Source organism: Arachis hypogaea, chromosome 6 (genome assembly GCF_003086295.3).
Source record: "Arachis hypogaea cultivar Tifrunner chromosome 6, arahy.Tifrunner.gnm2.J5K5, whole genome shotgun sequence".
NCBI classification, from domain to species: domain Eukaryota; kingdom Viridiplantae; phylum Streptophyta; class Magnoliopsida; order Fabales; family Fabaceae; genus Arachis; species Arachis hypogaea.
In genome coordinates, this window is record NC_092041.1 from 111,560,727 (window position 1) to 111,587,856 (window position 27,130).

At 34.2% G+C, this 27,130-nt stretch overlaps 4 protein-coding genes across 6 annotated transcripts; 3 read left to right on the forward strand and 1 right to left on the reverse strand.

Moving 5' to 3' along the window:
* The first annotated feature begins 1,726 nt into the window (after positions 1–1,726).
* LOC112755714 (UDP-N-acetylglucosamine transporter UGNT1) lies at positions 1,727–7,603 on the forward strand. The gene is made up of 10 exons (XM_025803978.3): positions 1,727–2,257; positions 3,509–3,585; positions 4,201–4,359; positions 4,473–4,606; positions 4,961–5,091; positions 5,190–5,234; positions 5,328–5,425; positions 6,400–6,507; positions 6,828–6,884; positions 7,201–7,603. Exons 1-10 carry the CDS (start codon positions 2,104–2,106, stop codon positions 7,273–7,275), a joined length of 1,038 nt encoding a protein of 345 aa, XP_025659763.1. The 5' UTR covers positions 1,727–2,103; the 3' UTR covers positions 7,276–7,603.
* An 874-nt stretch (positions 7,604–8,477) lies between these two features.
* Positions 8,478–11,932, forward strand: LOC112755715 (uncharacterized). Its single transcript, XM_025803979.3, has 5 exons — positions 8,478–8,929; positions 9,560–9,659; positions 10,018–10,117; positions 10,537–10,628; positions 11,390–11,932. The coding sequence occupies exons 1-5, from the start codon at positions 8,740–8,742 to the stop codon at positions 11,724–11,726; spliced, it is 819 nt and encodes a 272-aa protein (XP_025659764.1). The 5' UTR covers positions 8,478–8,739; the 3' UTR covers positions 11,727–11,932.
* Positions 11,933–17,720: 5,788 nt separating this feature from the next.
* Positions 17,721–22,424, forward strand: LOC112755718 (protein KINASE OF THE OUTER CHLOROPLAST MEMBRANE 1). Of its 3 annotated transcripts, none has more exons than XM_025803981.2 (5): positions 17,721–17,860; positions 19,196–19,560; positions 19,666–19,757; positions 20,232–20,705; positions 21,080–22,424. In XM_025803981.2, the coding sequence occupies exons 2-5, from the start codon at positions 19,204–19,206 to the stop codon at positions 22,059–22,061; spliced, it is 1,905 nt and encodes a 634-aa protein (XP_025659766.1). In that variant the 5' UTR covers positions 17,721–17,860; positions 19,196–19,203; the 3' UTR covers positions 22,062–22,424. The 3 variants fall into 3 exon arrangements, with proteins under 3 accessions (XP_025659766.1, XP_025659767.1, XP_072054499.1); XM_025803982.3 differs by having other exon boundaries at positions 17,754–17,942; XM_072198398.1 differs by lacking the exon at positions 17,721–17,860 and having other exon boundaries at positions 19,175–19,560.
* Positions 22,425–23,382: 958 nt separating this feature from the next.
* Positions 23,383–26,777, reverse strand: LOC112755716 (uncharacterized). The gene is made up of 2 exons (XM_025803980.2): positions 26,313–26,777; positions 23,383–25,794 (listed from the first exon to the last, which is right to left on the reverse strand). Exons 1-2 carry the CDS (start codon positions 26,364–26,366, stop codon positions 23,554–23,556), a joined length of 2,295 nt encoding a protein of 764 aa, XP_025659765.1. The 5' UTR covers positions 26,367–26,777; the 3' UTR covers positions 23,383–23,553.
* Between the last annotated feature and the right edge of the window lie 353 nt (positions 26,778–27,130).

The following is a 27,130-nucleotide window of genomic DNA, read 5'->3' on the forward strand; positions in this document are numbered from 1 at the left end:
ATATCCTTGTTCTTCTAAAAAAATCTGTCTCCTTCGCAAGGCACTTTATGGCCTTAAGCAAGCTCCTCGTGAATGGTTTGGCAAGTTTAACAATACCATATGCAATCTTGGTTTCACTTGCAGCTCTCATGAAAATGCTCTTTTCATTCGTAAAAGTGAACGTGGACTTGTTCTTCTACTATTGTATGTTGATGACATGATCATCACTGGAGATGATGTTAATGGTATCTCTGATCTCAAGGCGTCCCTTCACTGTACTTTTGAGATGAAAGATCTTGGCTCTCTCAACTATTTCTTTAGTCTAGAAGTCATATCCACCAATGATGGGATCTATCTCTCTCAAGTTAAATATGTTTCAGATCTTCTTGTTCGAGCTGACATTACAGATAGTCGTATTGAGTCTACTCCTCTTGAGCCTAATGTTCGTTTTACTCCTATGGATGCCACTATTTTGTATAATCCTACTCTTTATCGATAGTTAGTTGGAGAACTCATCTACTTAACTGTCACCCGACCAGACATTGCCTATCCGGTTCATATTCTTAGCCAGTTCTTGCCAGCTCCTTGTACTACTCACTATGCGGCAGTTCTTCGCGTTCTTGGCTGCATCAAGGCACCCTATTTCATGGCCTTTATTTTTCTGCCGATTCATCGTTATCCCTTTAGGCGTACTCAGATGCTGATTAGGCTGATGATCCCACTTATCGTCGCTCTACTACTGGTTATTGTTTGTTTCTTAGCGACTCTCTCATTTTCTAACGAGCTAAGAAGCAAACATTCACTGCTCGATCAAGCACAGAAGCTGAATACCGTGCTCTTGCTGACACCACTGCTGAGGTTGTCTCGATTCGTTGGTTTCTCGAAGACTTGGGTGCACCGCAGTCGTTCCCAACTGATGTTTTTTGTGACAACCGCAGTGTTATTCAGATTGCCCATAATGATGTGTTTCATGAACGCACCAAACACATTGAGATTGATTGTTACTTTGTTCGGCAACGTATCCTTATTGATGTTGTTTGTCTCTTCGCTGTTATAACACTGGATCAGAATTCTGATATCTTCACGAAGGCTCATCATCCAACTTGTTTTTGGACTCTGGTATCTAAACTCAAGATGGTATCCTTAGCTTCCACTTGAGTTTGAAAAGGGATATTAGAGAATCATTAAAATCAATTTAGATCAATTAGTATCATTTATATTTATATAGCATATCTGTATATTAATTGTAAGATTGTAAGATTGTATACTTTTATTACTTTAATTTTTCTAGCACCTATATATATTTCTTATACATTGTACTTTGACATAAACTCAATAATATACTTTTCAAATCACTCTCGTGTTTCTAACAATCACAATGTATGATATTTTTACACTCATAATCAATAACATCGACACTCATTTTCTTTATAAGTTCTTTCTGTTTCTTCATTAGCATAATTTTTTAATAAAGAGTTTAATTTTAATATATCGATATAATTATTTAAAAAAATATTAAAAAATTATTAAAATTTATTATTTTTAGTTATTAGTTAGTTATTAATATTTAAAAATATAAAATAAAATATATTATTAAATTAACCGACTAAAAGAATTAAATTCTATTATTTTTTTTGGTGATTTTTTTTGGTGACTAATTAGACTCTATTATGATTAATATAAATTAACTATATAACTTTTTATATATTTTCAGTAAATATATATTATTTTAAAAATAATATCCCTCAAATTGAAAATAAGATCATCAATTTTAAAGTGGCAAGCATCCTTGGTTTCTATGAAATACAGCAATTTTGATGTTGAAGAATCTAAAAACTAAAGAAATTCATATAACAACCGGCTATAGTGAAATAACATAGTTTTTCTTTATTTATTTAGAGATCGCAAATTCGAATATCTTTCTTAATTTTAGAAGAAAAAAAAAAAGAGAGAGAGATTCATATGCAGGGAAGGTTGTGTGAGTGTAGCGAGAGTGGTGGGAGCCGTCGTGTTGTTGAGAGTTGACAAAGTCAAAAGTCAAGTTCGGAGTTCTCAACTCCTCCAAATCAAAACTCCATCCTTGTGCCTGAACCAATTCAATTCATTGCTTTTCCGCAATAAAAGATGTCTCTCAAAGTATCCAATTCGTCGGAGAATAACCCCATGCTTCCGGTGTCGGATCCTGGCAGGACCCACGACGATGGGGACAAGCTCTTCAAAGGTTCCGCCATGACCAAACGCGGTGCTTACGCCGCTGTCTCTTATATGTCTTGTGCCGGTTTGTTCTCTAATCTCCAAATATCTTTCTTTTCTTTTTTATTTTAATAATTTCAATTTTAGAATGATGATGATGATGATCAGATTCTCTGATTTTACGAGTGTTTCTATTCATTTGATCGCCGGAAATATTATATATAATTTAAGTTTCAGTCAATTTGCAGGATTGTATGTTAATTTGTGTTTTAAATATTTTTAAAATAAAAGTTATGGCATCTAAGTCCAGAAAAATCAAAATTCAGCATCTTGCAGAAGACAATTTTAGGTAGTTTTATTTTGAATTGTAGTTACATATTTAGAAAATTTTTAATTGTAAAAGAAGAAAAAAATATATTGCAGTGCAATTTATGGAATAAAACTGTTGGGTACCAAATTGGGAGAGCCCTATAATATTTGTATGGATATAGATATATGTTAGCTATAATTTTCTAGAATTTTATTTTTGGGGTTGACAGTAGGAGGGAAAGAAGAAAGTAGATGTGTTGTCCATTGACTCTTGTATGCAAATAATGCAATTCCCATGGTACAGTGTTTAAGTTTCATTTGAAACTTTGATGTCTTAAGATGTTATCATAGTTACTGGATAGTAGATGCCTGAGTGGTGTGTACTGGTACTGCTTCCAAGATTGTGGCTAGAGCTAGAACTTTATGTTAGAAAAATTATGTGGTATTGATTCTAAGATGAACAAGAGGACCTGTGATTTCATTTCATTTCGTTTCATCCTTCAATTGCTAGGGTTTCTATCAAATTATCTTGCACCTTTTCTCATACGTGATATGAGGTTTAGAAAATTTGGTCTGCTATATGCAATGCTATTGAGAGTACCAGTTAATTATACTTTATTGTTTATAGAAATGAATAAAGGATAACCTTACATGATAACCTGTCATTTTATTCTTTCATTTTAAAACTTAAAAGAACTCTTGAATAGTATATTAACATGAATTGAAACACTCACAAGCACTACTCTTTACTTTCAAATGTATGGGAATTTTTGTGCATCTTTCATTTAGTTTGTTAATATCTGTTGTGTACTTGGATATGGAAGAAATGTAATATAGATTATTGGAGATATGTTTTTGGGAGCTCTTGTTCAAAGAAATATTAATGATCAATGACATGATGTTTAGAGAATTTGTTTGCAACTTTTACACAAAAACTCATGTAGGTTGTAGATGCTGCTTCAAATCTTGATTCTTAACTGCTAAATGCACCATTACTAAGAAATACCTTTTTTTCCCCTTTTTGTAGTTCTCTTGGTGATGTTCAATAAGGCAGCTCTTTCATCATATAACTTCCCATCTGCAAATGTCATCACACTTCTTCAGGTTGATACTTAAAAAGGGTTCTGTTTCCTTCTTTATTACATGTGAGCCAAGACATGACAGACCATTAATTTGGCATTAGTATTTAGAAGTTTCAGTAATCTTTTGGAGAAAACTGTGAACAGAAAGACATTGTAATCCACCTTATTTACATGAGAGCATGAACATCGTTCTCCTTAAGTCTTATATATTCATACTTGGTTGATTGATAACTCTTCACAGCACTTAATTTATCAGTTACTGTGGGTGGAAACCAATTTTTTAGTGCTGCTCTAATTCCATTTTTATATTCTGGATTCATGTTGTTCATTCGTGTGGTTTTCCTGTACACTATAATGGTAGTTACTTTAAGCTCATTCACTATGTTTTAAGAGTTGAAGTTCCTGAAACTAAGTTGTAGGAGATTATTCAAATAACCTATAGCACTAATTTGAAACAGAAAGAGTTATAGCTGTGTTCATATAAGAGGTAAAACGATTTATTTTGAATCTATTATGTTTGGACGCTATGATGTGTCTTCACTTCTGTTGATCACTATTGCGTTACAAGTTACAACTACCAATATTTTTTTGAGATCCGTTTGATCCATTTCACATTGTATGCTTCTTTCTGCTGCAGATGGTATGTTCATGTTGTTTTCTTTATATACTGAAGCGCTGGAGGATAATTTCTTTCTCAGCAGGTGAATCTTTAATATCAGATAACTCAACAAAATTTGTACCATTGAATACTTTGAAGCACACTCTTCCTCTATCAGGAGCATATTTACTCTACATGGTAGTTCCTTATTTCTTATCGTTTTCTCTTCTTTTATGAAATGACAAACTCTGTTTTCATTTTTTTCTTTTCTTTACTAACTATTTTGTATATACTCCTGTTGCTTCTCTTAGCTAGTCACCATGGAGTCTGTCCGTGGAGTAAATGTTCCAATGTACACCACTCTTAGGCGAACAACTGTGGTATTTACAATGATTGTAGAGTTTCTTCTCGTGCAACAGAGGTATTCATCCTCTGTTATTTTCAGGTAACTTGCTTTCTCTCGATTGCATGATATTATCTACTGTTTGTAAGAACAATGTAACTGGTTTACTGTCCTTTTGGTTATTTCTTCCTTTTCGTTTATACTCAATGATGTGAAAGTTCAAGTTTTATTGGGATGATTGTGTGCTTCATTCCTTTCATTTAGTGGAAATTGATAATGCTGTTATCAGTGTTGGCTTGATATGCATTTGCAATAAGGATAACATGATTGGTTCACTGTCCTTTTTATTATTACCCCCTTTTCCTTTATAACTCAATAAAGTTGAAGTTCAAATTTTTTTGAGAAAGCATGTGCCTGATTCCTTCATTTAACTGAAATCTATAAGGCTGTTATCAGTGTTGGCTTGATTGTCTTTGGTGCGCTGATTGCGGGAGTTCGGGACTTCTCTTTTGATGCTTATGGCTATAGTGTTGTTTTCTTGGCAAACTTTACCACAGCAATATATCTGGCAACCATTTCCCGCATAGGTTGTGTTCCTACTTTCTCATATTCTCATGTGGAAACTTTATACTGTGTTTCCCGGTCAGTTTGAACTTAATCATTTTGTATCATGTGCTTTTCTCAGGAAAAACTAGTGGTCTTAATAGCTTTGGACTTATGTGGTGCAATGGTAAGTTTAGAGGTTCTATGATGGTCAAACTTTCTTGCTACACTTTTATGTAATGGAGTTTCTGACTCTGAATACTTTTATATTGTATTATAGGCGTTGTATGTGGGCCATTTTTGCTCGTTTGGACATTTATTCGTGGTGACTTGAAGATGACACTTAACTTTCCTTATCTTTTCTCACCTGGTTTTATTGTAAGTTCTGCTCGAGCCTTTCTTACTTGAGTTAGTAGTAGTCATCATTGGAGCTTCTTTGGTTAATTGTAAAAGGATTAATAATAATATTTTTGTGAAGTTAACGAGGATTATGACAATGTCTATTTGGAATAAAATAATATGGAGGCTTAAAGAATATACTCTCTCCCCACAATTATACTTTGTAACTCTATGTCCACCCACTTTTTGAAGGAAAGGGGGATTATACTTAACAAAATAAACAAAATGGGGGAAAGATGCAAATGACCCATATAGGGTATCATCCTTTTTACTGTAAAATGATGGAAAAATTAGGAAGAAAACACTGAGCATAGAAGCAACTCAGAGTTGCCTTGACCAAAACTGGGGTTTGACATCAAAATCCGTTGAAAATATCACTGTGAAAACACCAACACATCTATGGTCAATGGTGTTACTTTCAATAAAGTAAATGGAAGTTTAGGTGGGCCAAAACTCCAATCCAATGCTATGTTGTTGCTCTTTTGTGGCACGTTACTGCATTCCTATGTTCAATATCTATGTGGATCTTCATTTCAATTTATTTGCTTCAAAGAGTAGAGAGTTGAGTACAATTTTTCCTGCAATCAAAAGTTTGTCTCTGCCAGTGAGCTATAAGCTCATGTGGCATCTCTCTTGGTTCTTGTGCTTTGGGTTGCCAGCATTGAATCAGGGTTCAATCCCACATGTCCATAATTTCCTCCATTTCTGTAGCTGTACTCGAAGTCTTGAAGCTCCTTTAAAAATTAAAACCAAAAGGAATAAGGTCCATCTCCATGTAAAATTGCCTTAATGTTGCTGTAAAAGGTCTGCCAATATTTTTGTTCATTCAGCATCAACATCAAGCTTTGAACCCAGTTTCCTAATTTCATTTTAGGATAACATATGTTTTTTATATGTTCTTTTTTTGTTTCTTTTTTTTTTAAAGGGTCATTCTTTTTTTGTTTCTTGAACAGGTTGTTTTGCTCTTTTCCTGCATACTGGCGTTCTTCTTGAACTACTGCATTTTCTTGAACACGACTCTAAATTCAGCTGTGACACAGACGATTTGTGGTAATCTGAAGGTTCGTTTTGCTGCTACTTGTTTCTCCTTGCATGAATAATTCCCCTATAATTTACAGGTTGGCATTAGAGGTGTGTAAGGCCTTGTTTTTTCTTTTTCATGATGTTAGTATAGCTTTTCTTTCTAGAACTGATTGTGTGGAGTAGAGTCTGCACGAGGCTTGGTTGTTGTTGTCATAACTACTACGTAATGCCAGAGTCTGAATGCACTCATTTAAACAGAGAATCTCTAATATATGACCTTTTTTACTTCATATCAATGTCATGATTGGTGTGTTCAGTTTTTATGTACCAAATTCTAATTATTTATGTTGATGTGCAGGATCTATTTACCATTGGACTTGGCTGGGTAATTTTTGGTGGGCTACCATTTGATTTTGTGAGTGCTCTTGTCCAGACAGCTATTTCCTATTGAGTATACATACGCTTCCACACACACACACACATACACATACACAGACACATTTTCATACAATAGAAAGAACAGTGCTAGAGAGCCCTAGCTTATTGCCGGAACCAGTGTTGCCAGAACCAATTGTTACATAATTCTGGCAAGTACATGCTGGCAAAATTTCTGGCCATGAAGCAATTTCCAATGAGAAAATGTAGCTCCGTGGCTTGTTTCCACTATGGGGCATCCTTTTTTACTTTATTGTATATTATTTTGATAGAATATTGTTTTGTTTTGGTTTCAGTGGAACATAATTGGGCAGCTACTCGGTTTCACTGGCTCTGGCTTATATGCTTACTATAAGCTCATGGGCAAATAATAACTCAACACTTTTAGTGCAAACCTCTTTTTGCAATTAGGGAAAGCCATTCACTTGAGTTGAGTCATGTAGTGATCATCACTACAAACCTCTTAAAAGGGAGAAGAATCTTAGTCATACCGTGGTCTGTGGAACATTTGATCAACTAATCCACATTTTTAGGAAATTTTTGCTGACTGAGAAGTTGGTGTATTGTATCAACAATTTTCAGGGCATAGCAGCAGTCATGGCTTCAGTGTATATTTATACATCTTATTTATTTGATGTATGTACAAAGAAAAACATCTATTTGATCTAATGTTATGTTAACATAGTTGTATTTTGGCTATTTGCTTTGCTGAATCCTATGTATTCCTCTCTTTGTGTTATTCTTCTCAATCACCTTCAAATAATGATTGAATTGAGAACATGACTCAAGTGATTATGAAGACCAAGTAATTGAGGAACAGAAGACTGATTTTTTACTTCAGCCTGTTTTGAATTACTGATTTTACATATGAAAAGTATTGACAAATCTCTGAAAAAGTACACATAATGAAGAAAAAAATCTTCCAAACAGATTTTTTACAAGGGAGAAATTTATGTGAGTTGTCTTCATATAAAATTTTTTGTTGAGGACTGTTAGATGATAATTTAGTCAAGATAAAAATTCACATGTAGTTGTCTTTATGTGAAATTGATAACTAAGAGTCATTATATGACAATTTAATTAAACTTATTAAATCATCTAAACTTTTAACTATCAACTTCACATAAAGACAACTATACGTGAATTTTCACCTTTAGTCAAATATATCAAATCATCTAATGGTTTTTAGCGAAGGGACATAAGACTTAAAACATATGCCATCGTCCAACTAACGGAATTTTTTTTTTTTTGGTTTTTCACAACATCCCCTAGTCTGGTGAGGGAAGGACTAATATGCTGCGGTACTGAACTCCATTTAAGGGTTTATTGCTGTTCCGAGATTCAAACTCTCGACACTTGCGTAAGCTAACTAATGAACTAACTACTAGACCTACACAACTTGGTTTAACTAAGGGTTTTTAGTGAAGGGACACGAGACACATACCCTGGTCCATTTGTCCAACCTTCGGAAAAATAAAGAGAGGGCCTAGCACAGGCCCAGACCTAGGCCCAAGAGCAAATCCAGTCAGAGCCTGTAATTTGAGGGCACGTGTTGTTTCATGTTTGACAGTTTGAGTGAGTCGTTAACGGTCATCCTCCCGTTCTCCAAAAATGCCTCGCTTTTTGCTTCAAACACAAACCACTCACTCAACAGTTTGTATGGAAGAAGAATCACCCCCGACACAAGCCAAAGAACAATAACATTGCGTATTCTATTCGTTCTTCTCTAAGAATCTCTTCTCTTCTTTTTCTTCTCGTTCCCCATTTATGCACCACTCTCTTCTCCACGCAATGTCCTTACTCACGCGCTTCTTCTCACTCACTCACTCACCGCCATGGCACACACTAGCTTAATAATGCCGAACCCTAACCACGCCTCCTCTCCTTCTCGATCACCGTTGTCGATTCAATTCTCTTCGATCCCAGCCATGGACCGCATTTTCTCCAGTAAGAGTTTCCTTTATAATAGGCTTCGATCTCAGCCTCTCAGCCTTACTGTTCTCAAATTGGATGGATCTACCTTCGGTATGTATTCGCTCCCGGCACCAATTTTAATTTGCCGTTGCGGTTACGGTTATGGTTGTTACATTTCTGAAAAGATTATGAGAGAAACGAATGAGTTAGTCATTTATTCGGTTCTGGAAAATGCAAAAACTGCAATGCAGTTGTATCTGTGGACTTGAATTTACAACGATTCAACTCGTAGCCTTTGTTTGTTGAGCAGGTGCAAGTATTATCCCGAACCATAACATGAAATGCATGCTTTCACTGAATTATATTTAAAAAAAAACAAGGAAATCTGTTATTTGAAATAACTTAATTGGAGCGTATGCATACTAAATTGCATTGAACTGTTTGTTGTTACCGAACTTTCATTCATATTAAGATGAAATTTTGAAAATTTTGCAAAAATAACCTGTGAAATTGGTAGAAGAGTTTCTGTGCTGAAATTGTGGAGAGGTTGTTTAGTATGCAACTGTGATTGTAGTTGCCGACATGTTGCAGTGTGGCAACAATTCCAGTTGTGAAATTGTGAACCATAATCGAAATATTTTTTAATAGCATTGTTCTATACATCTTTTTCTCCCCCACCTGAAAACAATATTTGGTGTTGTTTTTGGAACATTGATACCAGAGACCATTGGTACTTTGCAGATATTCAAGTTGAGAAGACAGCAACTATTGCTGAGCTTAAGGAGGCGGTGAAGGTGGTGTTCAGTCACATGCCTCAGAAGGGGCCAGGGAAGATTTCATGGTGTGTGTTATGTATGTTACTGTGTTGGTTACTTGGTTTTCAGTGTGGCAATGTATGATTTTTTTTACTTATTTGATTGTTGAAGAATTTCTTGGCTGTGTACTTTAATAATTTTTAGTCTGTTGCAACCAATGGACTATAACTAGTTCTGGAGTATTGAAAATTGTTGTTAACCTAGGCAAAAGGAAACTTTTTGCTTTGTTGTTCAACCTTGGATTAGAAATGAGATGTTATTATTTTTTCATTGTAGTTCAGACAATTACTAGGTCAACTTAATCTGTTTTCCCTTTTTCTGTACAAATTAATATGTAATATGTTCTCTGATTATATAATCACATATTTTACTTTCATTGTGAAGGCCACATGTTTGGCGGCAGTTTTGCTTATGCTATGATGGACAGAAGCTTGTTAAAGATGACGATTACCTGAGAAATTATGGCATCAAGGACGGTGATCAGGTTTGTAGATCCAAGTCTTTCATATTTCATCTAAATATTCACGTGTTAATGATATGCACTGAATCACCCTTAAACTGTTCTTTCCTATGCTCTTCTGAACCTTCTCCCATTGTACTAATTTGGTGTCTGTAGGATTTGTTTCAGTCGTCAGGAATGTTGATTTGTAACTTAATTTTCTTCCTAAGCCTTAATTTGTTTCAGTCGTCAGGAATGTTGTATTGTAACTTAATTTTGGTGTCTATAGTATTCGAGGAATGGAATATATCTCATAAGTGGCATTGGCAAATACCATGTGTGAATAAATAGTTTAAGAACTACCTCATTCTTAAACTACTTGTTTAGCATAATATCTATACTATGTTCTTGTTAGAAGGTTTTTATTGATCATAATAGTTATTGTTTTATTTTGCTATGCAAAGCTTCGTTTCATCCGCCATGTCTCAAACTATTATGGTGCTCGAAGAAGAAAGCGATCAAAGAAGCGAGTTTTCCATTTTAAACAGCACAGCAGGTACTAAATTTCGTACAGTCCCATAGGTTAGCTATAAAAACAAATATTCAGCAGTTGGCTGGATGATTTAGGATCAATATGCTGTTTGCCAGGTTGCAGTTAGTTTAGTTGAATCTTGCAATATGTTTAACGAAGTCCTGTGTCTAAACCATCCAACTATATTAACATAAGCAGCTCTGTTTGGGTTACTAAAAATTTTTGTTTGTTTTGTGCTTGAATCTTCACATATGTTAGATTGTACGGGACATTGGTTTTAACTTTTAACCATTTTGTCACTACTCTGTCAAAATATTTGTGAAATCATGTTGGACTACACAAGGACTTGCTTTCTTGGCTATTTGTTTTTTCTTGCCATTTAGCTTGATCTCATCACATTTTGCAAAAGTACAGCTTTCCATCTGCTACAACTAAATAATGTGCATTGCATTTATCATTCCATATCAAAATTTCTCTCATGCATTTCTTTCTATCTCTAATTTCCTTTGATGGAGGCAGTTAAGTACTGCATATTTCTAAATAGAGGGACACCTCTACCTAGCTAATGACTTTTACATTGTATATAAATGTTTCAATTCCGCATATTGAAATCTGCTAAAAATACTACATTGTCTCTGTATTTCGTTTCTATTCTTTGTGTACCTTTTCTATCAGTTACTGGCAACACTTTTTTTTCCCCTTCCATTTTTTGGAGTTTGCTAGACCCACATTTGAATAAGTAGAGATGGTGAAACAAATGTGAGTGACATAAATGGAAAGTGCAGGTCATCCTCGCAAGTGAATAGCTATCAACCTAAAGAACATAGTGATGATGATGAAGAAGAAATTTGTTCTGATGAGGTAGCCACTGAGGATAGGAAGATCGAGCTGTACAATAAAGTACGAGTTCATGTTGGAAAGAACAAGTTAACCAGCTTTGTTGCAGAGTTATTCTCATACAACAGGCTGCCTATTGTGCCGAAAACGAGAACTCAAAGTAGGATATTCTTCCCCTCAGTGGTTGCCAAATGTTTACTAGGAAGTTTTAGAAAGATGAGAAGAGTCATAAGCTTTCGCAGGAGGGGACACTACCCTTGGAGGGATATCAGAAGACAGTATTGATTTGTTGAATAAATGTGTTTCTTTACTTCCTAGACATACTGCAAATGAAGGCCAAGATTGTTGGAAAATTTTTTGTTCATAATTATGCACTTTTGTTTCTTTTTAGTAGTGGTGGCAATAGTGTCATCAACTCATCATAGAACAATATAAATATCTATTTTGTGTCTGTACATATGATAATAAGATATTACATTCTGATTCTGATATGTGTATTTTGATATTTATATAGCTTTTGTCCTTCTCTTCTTCTTGTCAATAAATATTTCTATCGCTTTTCATTTGGCGTAAAGCAGGATATTAATCAGATAAAATCTTCTTTTCGTTTGCTCTGTCCATAAGAAATTATTAAGAGCCTGTCAATAAATAAGAATATTGAAAATTGTAATAAATATGAAATGTTAATAAAGCTATCCTCTATCTCAATTTCTCTCTTGTTATCAAATTAGCAATATTTATTCATATGACAAACCCTTAACACAATCACACAAACACAAGCAAAATCCCAATGATGTACCCAAGTCTCTGAGACTCTGATCTAAATAAACTCTAGAAAGTTTTCACAACCCTCTTTCTTTATCTAGTTAAATACTTTTCCAAGAGCTATGTATATAGCATGCTGGATGAGATCCTGATGCCATAATCACTTGATTATCTATTTCTCAATCAATAGTCATTGGTCAGGTAAAATAGTCTCATAAGCTAAGGCACACATTTTCATTTTGTGTATCTGAGTGACGTATTGGAATTTTTTCTGTTTGTTTGTAAGACAGGCTTAAGTAAACGTGGCAAACAACGACCTCTTCTTTCGCTTATAAGTTGTTATGGTTGTTCATCAATCAGAGACCACACTGCTAATAAGAAAGGATTTGCTGAAGAATATTGGAGGAAAAAAACATCATGGATGTGTTTGGATGTTGGAACTCAAAACATTGGAATTGATAAAAATTTAAAACTCTTAATTTCAAAATCTTATCTATTTAGAATTAACTAAAATGAATCTCTTTATTTTTTAAAGAATGTCGTGAGAATTAAAATAATTTAGTGTGCTAAAATACAAAAAGATACTTTTACACACTATTTTAAATTCATATCATTTTTATCACGCGCTCTCTCTTTTTCTCCATAAATTATTTGTACAGGACAAAAAATTGTAATTTATTTATAATTCTTCCTAGCAAATTATTAGTAAAGTCGTATTTGAGAATCAAATATAATATACCTATTAATCAAATCATAAAAAAATAAATAAATATTGGTAAATCAACCCCGCTTCATTACTTCCTAAAAATCACAATATGTTAGCTTTTTTTTCTTGGCTTCATCAATTGAAAGTTTACCAAGTTAAGAACATGATGCTTCTTTCTAATTAACCAATTAGTGTTAACCTCCACTTGGTTTTGAGATTGGTGAATTATACTGATTTAGTTCTTGAGATCTTAATTGTTATAATTTAATCCCCAATTTTAAAAATGTGCACCACGTTAGTTTCTCGGATATTTTTCGTCAGCAAATTTCATTGTTGTTATTAACGTGGCCTAATTCTTACCATGCTGGACATAGACGATGTCGTATGTATTTTGACGCTAAATAAAGTTTACAACTATATCTTTGAAACCTTTTTCATATTAAAACGTTATATCCCTCCCTTTTGATTATTTCATCTTCTCTTTTTTCACTTAGCTTCACAAAAAAAAAAAATTATGGGTAAAACACAGTAAAAATTGCCTCATTAATATTTACTTTGATTATGATAAGATTAAAGAATGTTGATGGCATATTCTCGAGAGAAATTTAGATGTTGATTTAAGGAAATTCTGATAATAAATTAAAGGAGATATACTTTATGAATAAGAAAAATGATGACTTTATTGATATTTATCTTGAGCATGTTGTGTCATTACCGGAAGTAGTAGAGGGTTTTGATACTCTCAAAATCCTCTTTGACTTGGAGTCTTGGTGGTTGAGTGCATGAAATTTTGACTACCACCTAAAATCATAATCCTAAACCTGCAACGATACACAATAGAAAAGAAGAACAACGAAAAGAAGAAGTAGAAGAAGATGATGAAGAAGAAGATTGGAAATAAAATTTTGTGGTTTAGGTTATAAAAGGAAAAAAAAGACCAAATCAATGCAATTATATTTTTAATACAGTTCAGCATGCTGTTAATATATCAAACTTAGCAAGAGTTAGGCCATGTTACTAATAGTGTTGAGTTTCCGTAACAAAAAATACATAAGAGATTAACATAGTATACTTTTTTAAATTTAAGAAACCAAATTATAATAATTGAGATTTCAAAAATTAAATTAGTGTAACTTACTAATTTTAGAGACCACAGTAAACTTAACTCTAACCAACTATATTAATGTATATCATCTTGTCCAATCAACATTATTTATTCTAGTGAGCATGATTGCATGAAGCCAAAATAAAAAGGATGGTTGATGTTCTAAATATGAAAGATCAAGTTGTACTATCCAAATGCATCTAACTTCATTTAAATTATTTGACCTCAATATTTATGACTTATCTAACAGAGATCTGACATGTTTTATTTATTTATTTATTTATTTTTGGTATGAATTTGTGTTAGACTTTGAATACAAGTTCATCTCATAGTGCATGCCTATTTATTTCCTTAACACAAGGCTATTTTCCTTTTCCTCATAATTATATGTCCAATAGTTTATAAATTATAATGAATACATAAGAATTTACAGTATCATTTAATAAATTAAAATTCGAACTCAACAAAGTATATACCTTAATGATTGGTATACAATATATATTAAAATATAAATATATACAAATCAATTATTTTCATCCCACCAACCAATTAATTGATTGAGAATTATAGATCAAATAATCGATGACGATGGATGCTCTTGCAAATTATAGATCTAATGAAGATTAAGAATGGCGCCAAAATATTAACAAGACCTGAGACTTGTAGTTTACGAAGATCGTTGAAGTGAAGATGAGAAAGTAGCAAATAGAGCAATGGCGTTAGAATCGGAGAGTCATAGAAGGAAGCGTGTAGCTTTGTAATTTGTAACGGACTAATTGAACACTCCACCGCATTTCTGCGTCAACGTCTATGTGGGTCCCGCAACCATAATTACCACTTTATCCTCCTTTTTTTCCTCAACCAAAAATCTTCTCTTGCTTTTCTTCAATTTTTTTAGTGAAAAAGGAAAGTAATATTTATATTACAAAAATCTTTGTATAATAAGTAAAATTTTTCATCTACCACATTTTTTTACAAGATTAATTTTGATACATTTATAATATTTTTAAAAATAAAATATAAAATATTTTAGAATGGTTATTTTGGTAAGAATAAATGGAAATAAAAATGCAATGCTTTTGTAATTTAGAATTAATATAATAATAAATATATTTATATTAAAATATTCAAAAATTAAATTTTTATTATCATTATTATTATTATTTTGTAAAAATATGAATGAAAACAAATTATTTTTAATATTGTATATACATTTTTCCACTGAAAATAATGTTTTTGCTCTTTGTATTTTTTTGAGTAAACTCTAAAATTATCATTGACAAAATTTTGGTCGGCAATTTTTTATAAAATAAAAAAAAAAATATATATATATATAACTCTCTAAAATTTTAGAACATAATATGTAATAAAATAAAGAGTATATACCCATTTTGGTTCTCAAATAATTTTAAATCAGACGTTTTAGTTTCCAACTAAAATTAATTACTCAATTGGTCCCTAACAATTAATTCCGTCATTCACTTAGGTCCTTGGTTCCGTCAACTCTAACAGAATACAAAATGGTTCCTGAAAACTCTAACATGGGACAAAATGATCCCTGACAATTCTAACAAGGAACAAAATGATCTCTGACCTCTTTATTCGAAAACGATATCGTTCTTCCCCAATTTTATCATATCTCGCATAACACTAACATTCATACTCTCTTTCTTCACCTTCACATTTTTCTTTTCTATCTTTTCCTTCCTCCTCTTTAACTCCAAGATTAAGCCATTGTGTAATTGTCACACGTATCGCACCTAGCTCAACATGTCATGAACCACACACTTCCTAAATCATTGTGACTAGTACATCCACCTCCTCTGTATTTCACCTACCAAAAGTATTCACTTCCACGTCTTTGATAACATCACCTCCAACCCCGACAACATCCATGACATCCTCAAGACCAAGTTCCACAACTACTTCAAGGGCATGCCTTTCTCCACTCTCCGGCAAGCAATATAGATTGTAGGACATTAGGACATCACGAGAAGATTCTCCTTCGACATCATATGCAAATTCTCATTTGAAATAGATACCGAGTGCTTCATTCCTTATTTTTCGGAGTCTTAACAAATGACTTGCTGTCTGGATTCATGGGATCCATCGAAGACGACAACTAGTTGAGAGACATAGGCATTAGTTTTCTGAGTATGAATTGGTTGAGAATAAGTTGAAGATTTTTTTTCTTTTTTTTAGATAATTACATTTTCACCCAATTTCAAACAAAGTGGGCATAGTTCCAAAAAACAGCAACAAAAACAGAGCAATAACTACAAAGAAAATATAAAAACTAGCATAAAACAACAAACTAGGAGCAAAAGAATATAATAATTTTAGCTCCTCCAAAGACACTTCAAGATGAACCCGATCAGTTATACAACATCAAATCATGATCATTCTCCTTTCAACTTTTACTCTGCAGAATTATTGGCCTTTTTCATAGATCAGTAAATCATGCATCATAGATCAACTTCATATGTCTTCTTATTCACCTTAAACTTGATATTTGCACTCATAAGTACATCAATTACTCCTATATTGTTAATCTTGACACCATGGATTTGTGTATTCTACGACTTTCTCCTTTAACTTCTCTAATACCAACACTCCATTATTAAAGACAATGTTATTTTTACATTTCCATGTGCACCATACTACAGAAAAAAATAACACCATCCACACTTCCTTCATATCTTTCCTTATCTTTCTATCCATCCACACCTCAAAGCATTCTTTGGTGGTTCCTGGCCAAACCCAAATCACACTCCAATCCACCAAGATTGATCCCCACAAGTTACATATACGATCACATGAAAAAACAAGTGATGTACCGTTTCCAATCTATCCTTACATAAGACACAAAAGGATTCCGCTTCTGGTACAATCTTAAATTTACATAATCTATCTCTAGTATTCAATCTTTCTAAAATTACAAACCACATCAGCAACTCAATCGTGGAGGATTTTTTTTCTTGTGAACATTAAATTTATAGAGTGTGCATTGTGTAGTTTGAAGTTATAGTGTTAGACTGTTAGTGTTATGCGAGATATGATGGAAATTGGGAGAGAACAGTGTCGTTTCCGAATAGAGGAGATCAGGGACCATTTTGTCCCCTGTTAGAATTGTCAGGGACTATTTTGTCCTCCGTTAGAATTAACGAAGTAAAGAACCTAAGTGACTGACGGAATTAATTGTTAGGGACCAATCGAGTAATTAATTTTAGTTAGAAATTAAAGTGTCTAGTCTAAAATTCTTTGAGGACCAAAATGGATATATACTCTAAAATAAAATACAAAAAAAACTATTAGTGTATCAAATACTTCTAATATTAGTATAGAAATAAGATGATTTTATTAGTTAATTATGTTTTTAGATTACTTTTCAATTAACAATATAAAAAAAATCTTATAGTTGTTATTAAAATATTAATAATAAAATTGTGTTTGATAGTGTAATAGGATGGAATAAAATATAAATTCTTCTGATCTTCTCAAATATATTTTGATAAAAAAAAGGTGATTTATTCATAAAAAAGAAAAGAAAAGAAAAGTTAAGAATAGCTTGATTGATAGATTTATTTGTCTTAAATTAAAAAATTAGATATTAATGTATCTTTTATTAAAAAAGAATTTCTCTAATATTTAAAAAATATATATATTTTTTTGTTAAAAATTAATTTACCCAAAGAAATTGACCATTTTAGGTATTTAATTCCTACTTTTCACTTTCATCTCAGTTCAGTTCATGTTTCTCTCTTTGAAACTGCATTCCTCCATTTCCTCGTTTCAGTTCTGGTATAATTTTCTGAGAGATTCATACGCCGAGAAATAAATAAGGTCCTTTTGTTTCTTCCACAATAAAAGCAACTCTTTTTGTTAATCTCTGTTGAAATTTCAATTCTCTTCGCTGTAGCTTTTGGTTTGTTACTCCTTTTCTCACTCACACTTACTGCTTCGGCTTACACTCCTATTTTCTTTCCCAATTTTCTTCTTTTCTCTTTCGTTTTCTGCTTCGGTTTGGTATGCTTCTGGTTTTGCTGTGTTGCTGTGCAATTTTGTTATTTATTTGTTTTGAACTTCGGTTTGGTTCTTCAATTTGTCAAACCGGTTGAAACTAAAATCAAATTACGAAGAAGTGGATAAAGTTACATGTTTTTGTTTTCAGTTTTTTATTCTTCTTTTTGGTTCTAAGAAGATAAAGAAGAGTTTGCATGAGCTGATGTTGGTTACTTACTTGTGTGCATGCGTGTGTTGACTTGTTTATCACTGTAATTTGTGGGATTCTTTATTATTTTCAGTTCATTATATCCCTATGTTTGTTGATCAGAAATTTGTGCAATTGAGTGAATTATGGTAGATATTAGTATTATCATAATGTTTCTAAAGTGTGTCTGCGGTTTAGTAGAATCAATTCTAGCAAAATTGATTTAGTTTAGAATTGATTTTGATGTAACATTATTTATATCTAATACAAAGGAAAAGTTTTCTTTTATCTGGAGGTGGATCTGGGAAAAAAAAAAGACTGGAATTGATTCTGATATGGGCTTGACTTTAAACCATACAAAATGCAGAACATTCAAAATCAAAAGTTAATTGAATGTTCATGGGAGGAGGAGGAACAAAAAGAGGGGGGGGGGGGTTATGTTTTGTTCGTCAAATATTATATTTTCTTAAACCTGGAGTATTATTTATGGATCACGAAATATTTGGTTGTTGTTTATGCAATAACACAGTAAAAGGTTCATTTGTGGTGCCATTTTTAAGAGTTGTGTTAGAATTGAAGTTATGGGATTCCAGTGTTGGGTTTACTTTTGGGTGTGGTTTTCACAAGGTATGAGCCAAATATTTACAGATGTTCAACAAATCTGTGTTTGTTGACTCTGTCTAATGAACGAACCTTCGACACCATATGCAGTGGGTAGATTGTTATTCCTTGAAAACCATTACATCATTAATAGTAATTTAAATTCGTCGACATGCCTACTTGTTTGGTTTATTGTTGAGAGGAGAAAGTTATCATCATTATGGCATTCTTGGTTTTTTTTTCCTTTTAATTATTGTGTTTTTACAGTGTTGACCAACAACCAATTGTCATATATGCGTGCACATTTGAATAATTGTAGTTGGATTTGTACATTTTGCTAAGTTAATTTATGAATGTTGCAACTTCAGATTCAGGAATGGCTAGAGAAGTCATTTCCACTCCACCTGGTGCTTCATTTGACTATGATCTCTTGGAAGGTGATTCTGACATTCCGGGAACTGTTTCCAGGGGCACAAGTCCCTGGATAGAACCTGAAAGATTGAAACTCAGACACAGGATTGGTCGGGGACCCTTTGGGGATCTATGGCTAGCAACTCATCATCATTCCACTGAAGATTATGATGAGTACCATGAAGTTGCTGCTAAGATGTTATATCCAATCAGAGAGGATAATACAAAGATTATATTAGAGAAGTTCAATGAATTATATTCTATGTGCCAAGGAGTTGCTAGTGTTTGCTGGCTACATGGAATTTCAATCATAAATGGAAGGGTTAGAGTTGGACTGTGGCACTGTGCAATTTAGTTCAACAACATAGCTGAGTTTTAACTTTCTGTTTGATCTCTATCTAGTTTACATGTTTGTTTATGTTCGCAGATATGCATCATTATGAATTTGTATGAGGGTTCAGTTGGTGACAAGATGGCTAGACTTAGAGAAGGACGGGTTTCGTTGAAAGATGTTTTAAGGTAATATTGGTTTATTTAGTGAATTATCATTGCTTTATCTTTCACGTTACTAGTGACTCAATATACCTATTTTTAGTGTGAAGATTAAAGAGTTTAATTAACACACGAATGGTGTAAACTTTACATTGTCTCATTTGATCAAACTCTTGTATTTGTAAACTTTTCGAAATAATAAGTAATTGAGTGATGCTTAGAGCGATAAGATGATATGTAAATAGAATAAAAAATGTGAAAACATTTTAGAGAATATGGGTTAACAAAGATGTATATGCTTACACACAATGGGTAGTTTGCTCTCATTATATGTTTAACCCAATTATATTTGTCGAGTAGATTTATAAAGGTTAAAATGGGAAACAAAAGCAGACACAAACCCAAAACAGTCCCATCTTTATGTGTGTGTGTGTGTGTGTATATATATATGGCAACAGGGGTGGGGACTGGTCGAAACTAAGACCATTTTACTGTTTGCAGGTATGGGATCAATCTGGCTCAAGGTGTTTTGGAACTTCACTCTAAAGGGATCCTTATTCTCAACCTTAAACCATTTAATGTTCTTCTTGATGACAATGATCAAGCGATTTTGGGAGATGTTGGCATTCCCAACCTCTTGCTTGGCTCCTCGTGTCTAAGCTCAGATATGGCTCAGAGGCTTGGAACTGCAAATTACATGGCTCCAGAGCAATGGGAACCAGAGATCAGAGGCCCTATATCCTTTGAAACAGACTCGTGGGGATTCGGCTGCACCATTGTTGAAATGTTGACTGGTAATCAACCTTGGTATGGATGTCCTGTTAGTGTAGTTTACAACTCAGTTGTCGAAAAGCATGAAAAACCCCTTGTTCCAAGTGGCCTTCCTTCTTCAATTGAGAATCTCCTCAATGGATGCTTTGAGTATGATTTGAGGAATCGCCCACTGATGAAAGATATTCAGCGTGTCTTCAAAAGGTTTGTATCCTTTAATTTCTTTTTCAATGTGTTTTTTTAAAAAAATCATAGTTCTGACCATGCAGCGGTGCAGCTTTTTGTTAGCTTTCACAAAAGTTACCGTTTTGTTGGATTTAGCTAACTATTAAGTATAAATCAAGGTAACTGAACATTTAACACGGGTAGCTAATTAATTGAGAAACAGTGTAAGTGCTCTGCACTTTGCTTCCACTCATCCATGATCACTTCTGAACCTGGAAAAATTGAACAAATAATCTTTGAGAAAATCATGAAATTGTGTGTGACTAAGCATTTAATTTTCTAATTATCTTGAAGAAAAGAAGTATATGATATTCAAAATCATTCAGTCCTTAACTTTACTGCATGCTTTGCAGCGCACTTGATGAACTGGCAAATGATGGAGGATGGAGATATCTTGGAAATGTGAAAGCTACTGCAAAATCAAGTAGCACTGGCTACACAGAGTGGTTTCTCTCAAAGGATCCTCTTCAAGTGCATGATATGGTGCGATCCAGGAAGTCTTCCAATTCATGCACATCTCAAAATATGGATGTCCCGGGTGGAACTGTTGTTGGCCTAGAACGTAATCCAGATAATGGATTTGTTCTTGTGAGGGTCCATGGAATTCATGACCCAATAAGAGTTCATGCGTCAACTCTTGAACGTGTCACATTTGGCCTTGCGGCTGGCGATTGGGTTCGATTGAAGGATGAAAGCGAGAAACACTCACCAGTTGGCATCTTACATCACATTGACCGTGAAGGTAGAATGACTGTGGGATTTATTGGTTTGCAGACCCTTTGGAAGGGAAATTCTTCGCAGCTCGAAATGGCTAAATCATACTGTGTTGGCCAGTTTGTTAGGCTGAAAGAGAATGTCTTGAGTCCTCGATTTGAATGGCGTAAACGGAGAGGGACCTGGGCTACTGGCAAAATTTCATGGATCCTACCAAACGGGTGTTTGGTCGTCAAGTTCCCAGGGCTGCTGCCTCTTGGTAACGAATCAAGAACCTTCTTGGCTGATCCTTCTGAGGTTGAAATTGTTGATTTCAAGACTTGTCCCGGAATGATAGAGAAGTATCAACATGTAGAGGATCATCATTGGGCAATTAGGCCTGTTCTAATTGCGTTCGGCATATTCACAGCTTTGAAATTTGGCATGTTTGTTGGAAAGAAGGTTGGGAGGAGCATGAAGAAAGTCAATGCAATAGAAAGTGAAGTTGATGGTCAAAATGCTAACAATTCTACAAGGAGATCTTCCACTGCTATTATGAATCCTGGCAACCCAACTTGGGTTCCTTCGGTTGCCAACATTCTCTTCAAAGAAGGTGGCGGTTCCACTCCCACAGCTCGGTAGTTTACCATGCAATCTCAATACGGTTGGATTACTAACGACTATATTTCAGAATGAATCAATGAATTCCATCAGCTTTTATTCCATCCTATGAAAAAAAAAATGAAGATTGTAATTATGCAAAAATAGCAATTAGGTTAAATATGAAAGTAGAAAATGTACATATCCTTCACTTGGATTACCTAGACATTGTACATATGTTTCCATGCAGATGCTTTTGGATGATGCATGCTATCAAAAAGAAAACTGAATATGTGCTTGTTTTAGGTTAGAAAAGTTTGTAAGGGTGGCAATGGCACATTTCTTATGATTGTTGCTTGATATCAATTTCTATTGATTTATGATAATGCAAAGTGTTGGAAAATATGTCGTGGTCTGAATTGAGTATTATGAGATCTGCATCCGGGACAAGCTTTAGTTCAAAGGTGAGGGAGCTGCAGGAATATGTTGATTATGGCATCAAAAAATTTGTGACGGCTAAAAAATGTCATAAATTTTGTGGTTCTGAAGCTGCAAATACGGATTTACTAGTGAATTATGGTATATGAATACGGATAAATGATCCTCATCAGCTCCTTGACCTAGTTCTGATTATTGTAAACTATTCTACGTTCTACATTAAGCTAGGATAAGGAAGTAAGGAACCCAGAAAATGGCTTTTGTTTCTTTTTTTATTTATTTGGGTACTTTTGTACTTTCCCTATTGAATTTTTAATTGTATGCGTCGTGTGGTGTAAAATTGCTCCATCGAAGGAAAATTGAATTGGAGCTTTTAAAATAATGAACCGACCCCAGGTGTGCTCTTCAATCTATACATTGATAATGCTTTCCTTGAAACAAAAATTTTTGGGACCAATTACAATAGTATTTTCTGAAATGCAGTGAGATTTAATCGTGATATTTATGTAACAATACATCTAATATTTTTGTATTTATAAACGACATCGTAATAATAACCCTTGCATTTCTTAAAATGAAACATGTTACCTCTTATCATTCTCAAACGTGCATTTAAATCTTAACAATGGCCAATGATTGCAAGCATGTCATGTACTCTTGGCTATAAAATACGTTGCTTTATAAATTTAGTGTTGATAATGTATTTTAGAACGGAGCGGGAATTAAATATTTGGTATTCAGCCTATATACTCTACTGAAAGTGAGACTGCAATTTATGAGTGATAATATTCGATTCAGAACAGAAGATGGAGGAAAGCAGCAACAAAAAACCTCTCCATCCCATTTATGTTTGGCTAAAAACAAGTTTAACAGATAAGTCTGAATGCAAACTCGAACAACAAAAATAAGCTTCCACCTCCACAACTGAACAACAAACATATTTGATATCTGTACATATTATGGGCAAAACAAGAGAATACAGTATGATCCACCAAAGAGAAAAAAGTAAACCTTGGCATGGCTTTTTGGGCCACAAAGGCAAAACAATATACAAAAGTACTCCTTAACCTCCTTCATGTTCTTTCATTACCTCTTTTTATTTTGCAGAAACAATACCTACCTCCCTCACAAGTTGATCAGTCATAGCTGAGAGTGTAGCAATTCCTTCTTTTACCTCAGCAAAACAGGTGTTGTTCATGTCGGTCATCGAATCAGGCTTTTGGTAAATACTGATAGCCTTAGTCAATAGTTGTCGTCTCATTTCTGTGAGTTCATGTATAGCGCTAGTGGCAGCTTCAACTTCCGACTGAGCTGCTTCCAGCTGAAGTCTCTCAACTGCCAAATCTTCCATGCTTTTCTCACCAATTTTCTCCTGCGTCAAGGCGTACCGCCTTTTGAGATCATTTGTGTCTTCGGTTAACTCTTCCCTTACTTTCTTTAACTCTTCCTCCTTTGCATCCAACCTTGCAAGTGTCATTTTAAGCTCCTCATCTTTTATTGTTAGAGCCCTGTGTGCGGCCAGAACCTCCATCTCCTTTGCTTTTAAGTTGTCTTTGGTTAACTGAAGCTCACTCTCAAGCCGTTTTTGCTGCCACCTCACTTCATTATCCGGTTCCTTGATTAGTTGCTCAAGTAGTTCACTGCCCTCTTCATGTAGTGCTCTTGATGAGTTAATATCTTCATCCTTTATGGAAGCAACCAGTTTGTTTGTAACATCTAAGATTTGTTCTACTACAGTTTCAGCCTGGGAAGCTTTCAGGCTTGTGTCGTATAATATGTTCTCGATCGTTTTAACACGCTCATCTTTCTCCTTCAGTGAACAGGTTGCTTCAATAAGTTGTTCTTCTTTGTCCCTCAAGTGCAGCTTGAGATCAGAGATTTCATTGTTTACTTCTGCCAACGTCTTCCTAGCATTGGAAAGTTCCAAGTCTTTCTCCTCCAAGATAGCCTGAAGAGAAGCCTTTTCAGATTTGAAATGCTGGATTTCCATCTTAGCATCAACGAGCTCCGTTTCTTTAGCATGAAGAATGGCAGTTGTTTCATTAAACTCAGTACTTTTTTTCTCTAATTCTTGTTTAAGGAAAGAAACTTCTCTAACTGCCTGCTCCAAAGTTGTTCCCTCTTTCTTCAGCTCCTCTTGTAACTTCTCCACAAGCTCCTTTTCCATAGTTAAATCCCGTTCGAGTTCTCTGTTCCGGGCCTCTGCAATCCTAAGTTTCCCTCGCTCATTTTCCACTTCTACTTGAGCATCGTACAAACTTGCCATGTATGACATGACATTTTCCCTTTGTTCAGCAAGTTCAGACAGCTGCTGCTCCAACAACCGCTCTTGTTCCTCCATTTTGCCTCTAGAAGATGCGAGTGATTGCTGAGAAGAAACCAATTCAGACCTCACATCAGTGAGAAGCTTCTTCACCCTTCTGAAATCTTCCAGAGTCTCATTACTCTCCTGCGCGTGTCTAGAAGCATCCTCTCCCAACCGCTTAAGTTCCTCCTGTGCCAACAACCATTCCATTGTCTGCTGCTCCAAGGTAGCCTCGGCAGACTTCAGTTTTTCTTCTTCGGACTTCCTCTGAGTCAGCGAAACCTGAAGTTCCTGATCTTTTACATGGACAGCCTTCTGGAGTTCTTGAAGCTCAATTTTTTGTTTGTTCATAACCTCATTTGTTTCAATCAAAAGTTGAGCTTTCTGTTTAAGCTCAGCATCAAAAGTTGCTGCTTCTTCACTCTTCTTCACCAAGTCAATCTTCATTTGCTCCACTTCTGCCTCCTTCAAGGACAGTGCCCTCTTCATGGTAGCAACCTCTTGATCACGCTCCCTGAGAAGGAGCTTCAGTACCTCCATCTGACCTGCTTGAGAAACCAAGTTAGTCTTAGCTTCCTTCATCTCCTCTTCCAGCTTCTCATACTTGGTGCGAGCAGCCGCAATTTCCCTCTCCTGTTGCTCCAACTCTTCCTTTGTGTGTTTCAACTCAGTGCTCTCCAAAATAACCATCCTCTCTATCTCCAGCAGATGCTCTTCCTTCTTTATCAATTCCCTGAGTGCAGCCTGAAGATCCGACTCAAGCATGCTAAGATTGTAAGCTAGCTGAGCATCTTCACCACCGTAAGACTCGCCTGTGACCCCAGTTGCCATCTGATGTTCCAGCTTCTGTGCTTGCTCAAACAGCTTTTCAAGGAGCAGCCTTGCAGATTTAGCAGCTCCATAGTCGTTGATGCTTGGTCTATTATCATTCAGTATTGACCTAATACAACATTTTCTCTTTTTGGTTGTCACCAAATCTATTCGGCTATGAACATTGTGAAGCTTGCTGTATTTGAACCTAACAGAGCAAAACTGCACACGGAAACAGAACCATTGCAACATCATAATTCATGATTTTGTGAAATAACAAGTCTAATCAGCAAAAATAATCATAATATCCTTGAACCAAAAAGAAAAGCAAATCAAATGAAATCAGAAAACTAAACAAGAAATTACGATATAATCATGAATTTTTCAATGCTTTTGTAACAAATGCAAGAACAGCATTTTAAACTAAATAATCATATATCCCTATAAAGATTCATAGTTTTTCATTAGTCCATTGATTTTCACATGATATATAATATAGCCACCATTAAAGAATCCAAAAACACTATCTATCTATATCATACATAACATCAATATGCAGATTTATTATCAATTTCTCAAAAGAAGAAAGAATATCCGAAAGCGAAACTCTCAGCTAGGTTCATAACTAAAGATCAATAATACAAATAGCTGCAAATAAACAAAAATAACTAAAAATGTAATAAAATAAAAACAGAGAGAGAGAGAGAGAGAGAGAGAGAGGGAGAGAAAGCGAGGTTTACGTGTGAGTAATATTGAGAAGAGGAAGGAAGACGAAGCGAAGAGTTGAAAGCCATTGGAGTTGGAACGAGTGAGAGTGAGAGGACTAATCGCCGATCGAAGAAGGAACCATAACCAAACGAATCGAAACGTTGCAGCTCCACGCTCTTGAAACAACAACCATCCCTTTCTTTATTTTCTTTGTAATTGAAAGAGAGAGAGAGTGAGAAACTGAAATAAAAGCTTGAGAATGGAGAAATGTATTGGACTCAATTCAGTGCAAGAAAGAAAAGAAGATGCTCAACAAACAAAAATGGAATATAACTTGTGCCGCTTAAATCTTGTGGTAATAAATATATGGTCCTAATAAACGCCTAATTCTAAAAATATTATTTTTAATATATATTCATTATGATTATTGATTAATAAGTTTTGGATTTAGATTTGGATTTGGATCAACAGATAAAGAATCGAGTAAATAAAGTGACGTGTCCCTCTTAAGTCTTGATCCCTTTATCAAAACCCTCAAAAAAGATTCCTTCACCATTTTTTTTTAATTATTTATTTATGAGTTTTATTAACAAGAAGTAGAACACTTTTTTTAAAAATATTAAATTGAAAGAAATTTTATATATTATTTTAAATTTATTTGTTTTTCTTCTCTTAATTAATACTTTTTAACTAAATTATTTGTGCGGAAAATATGAGTCCGAGTTCAAATTAGATACAAAGGAATTGCCAAAAAGAATAATGAACATATGTACTTGATTATAGATTTGTTGCATTTTTTAAGCACTTATTATGACCATTTAGTAACATTCTTTTTCTGCTAATCTTACAA

Bases quoted from the DNA above. Each gene is read 5' to 3' on its own strand.
- LOC112755714 (XM_025803978.3), top strand. From the start codon at position 2,104: ATGTCTCTCAAAGTATCCAATTCGTCGGAGAATAACCCCATGCTTCCG. The intron at 6,508-6,827 runs GTTCGTTTTGCT...GTTGATGTGCAG, and splicing joins CGATTTGTGGTAATCTGAAG to GATCTATTTACCATTGGACT. The intron at 6,885-7,200 runs GTGAGTGCTCTT...TTTTGGTTTCAG, and splicing joins GTGGGCTACCATTTGATTTT to TGGAACATAATTGGGCAGCT.
- LOC112755718 (XM_072198398.1), top strand. From the start codon at position 19,177: ATGAATGTTGCAACTTCAGATTCAGGAATGGCTAGAGAAGTCATTTCC. The intron at 19,758-20,231 runs GTAATATTGGTT...TACTGTTTGCAG, and splicing joins TCGTTGAAAGATGTTTTAAG to GTATGGGATCAATCTGGCTC. The intron at 20,706-21,079 runs GTTTGTATCCTT...CATGCTTTGCAG, and splicing joins ATTCAGCGTGTCTTCAAAAG to CGCACTTGATGAACTGGCAA.
- LOC112755716 (XM_025803980.2), bottom strand. From the start codon at position 26,366: ATGGCTTTCAACTCTTCGCTTCGTCTTCCTTCCTCTTCTCAATATTAC. The intron at 25,795-26,312 runs GTAAACCTCGCT...TTCCGTGTGCAG, and splicing joins CTTCTCAATATTACTCACAC to TTTTGCTCTGTTAGGTTCAA.
- LOC112755715 (XM_025803979.3), top strand. From the start codon at position 8,740: ATGGCACACACTAGCTTAATAATGCCGAACCCTAACCACGCCTCCTCT. The intron at 9,660-10,017 runs GTGTGTGTTATG...TTCATTGTGAAG, and splicing joins GGGCCAGGGAAGATTTCATG to GCCACATGTTTGGCGGCAGT. The intron at 10,629-11,389 runs GTACTAAATTTC...TGGAAAGTGCAG, and splicing joins CATTTTAAACAGCACAGCAG to GTCATCCTCGCAAGTGAATA.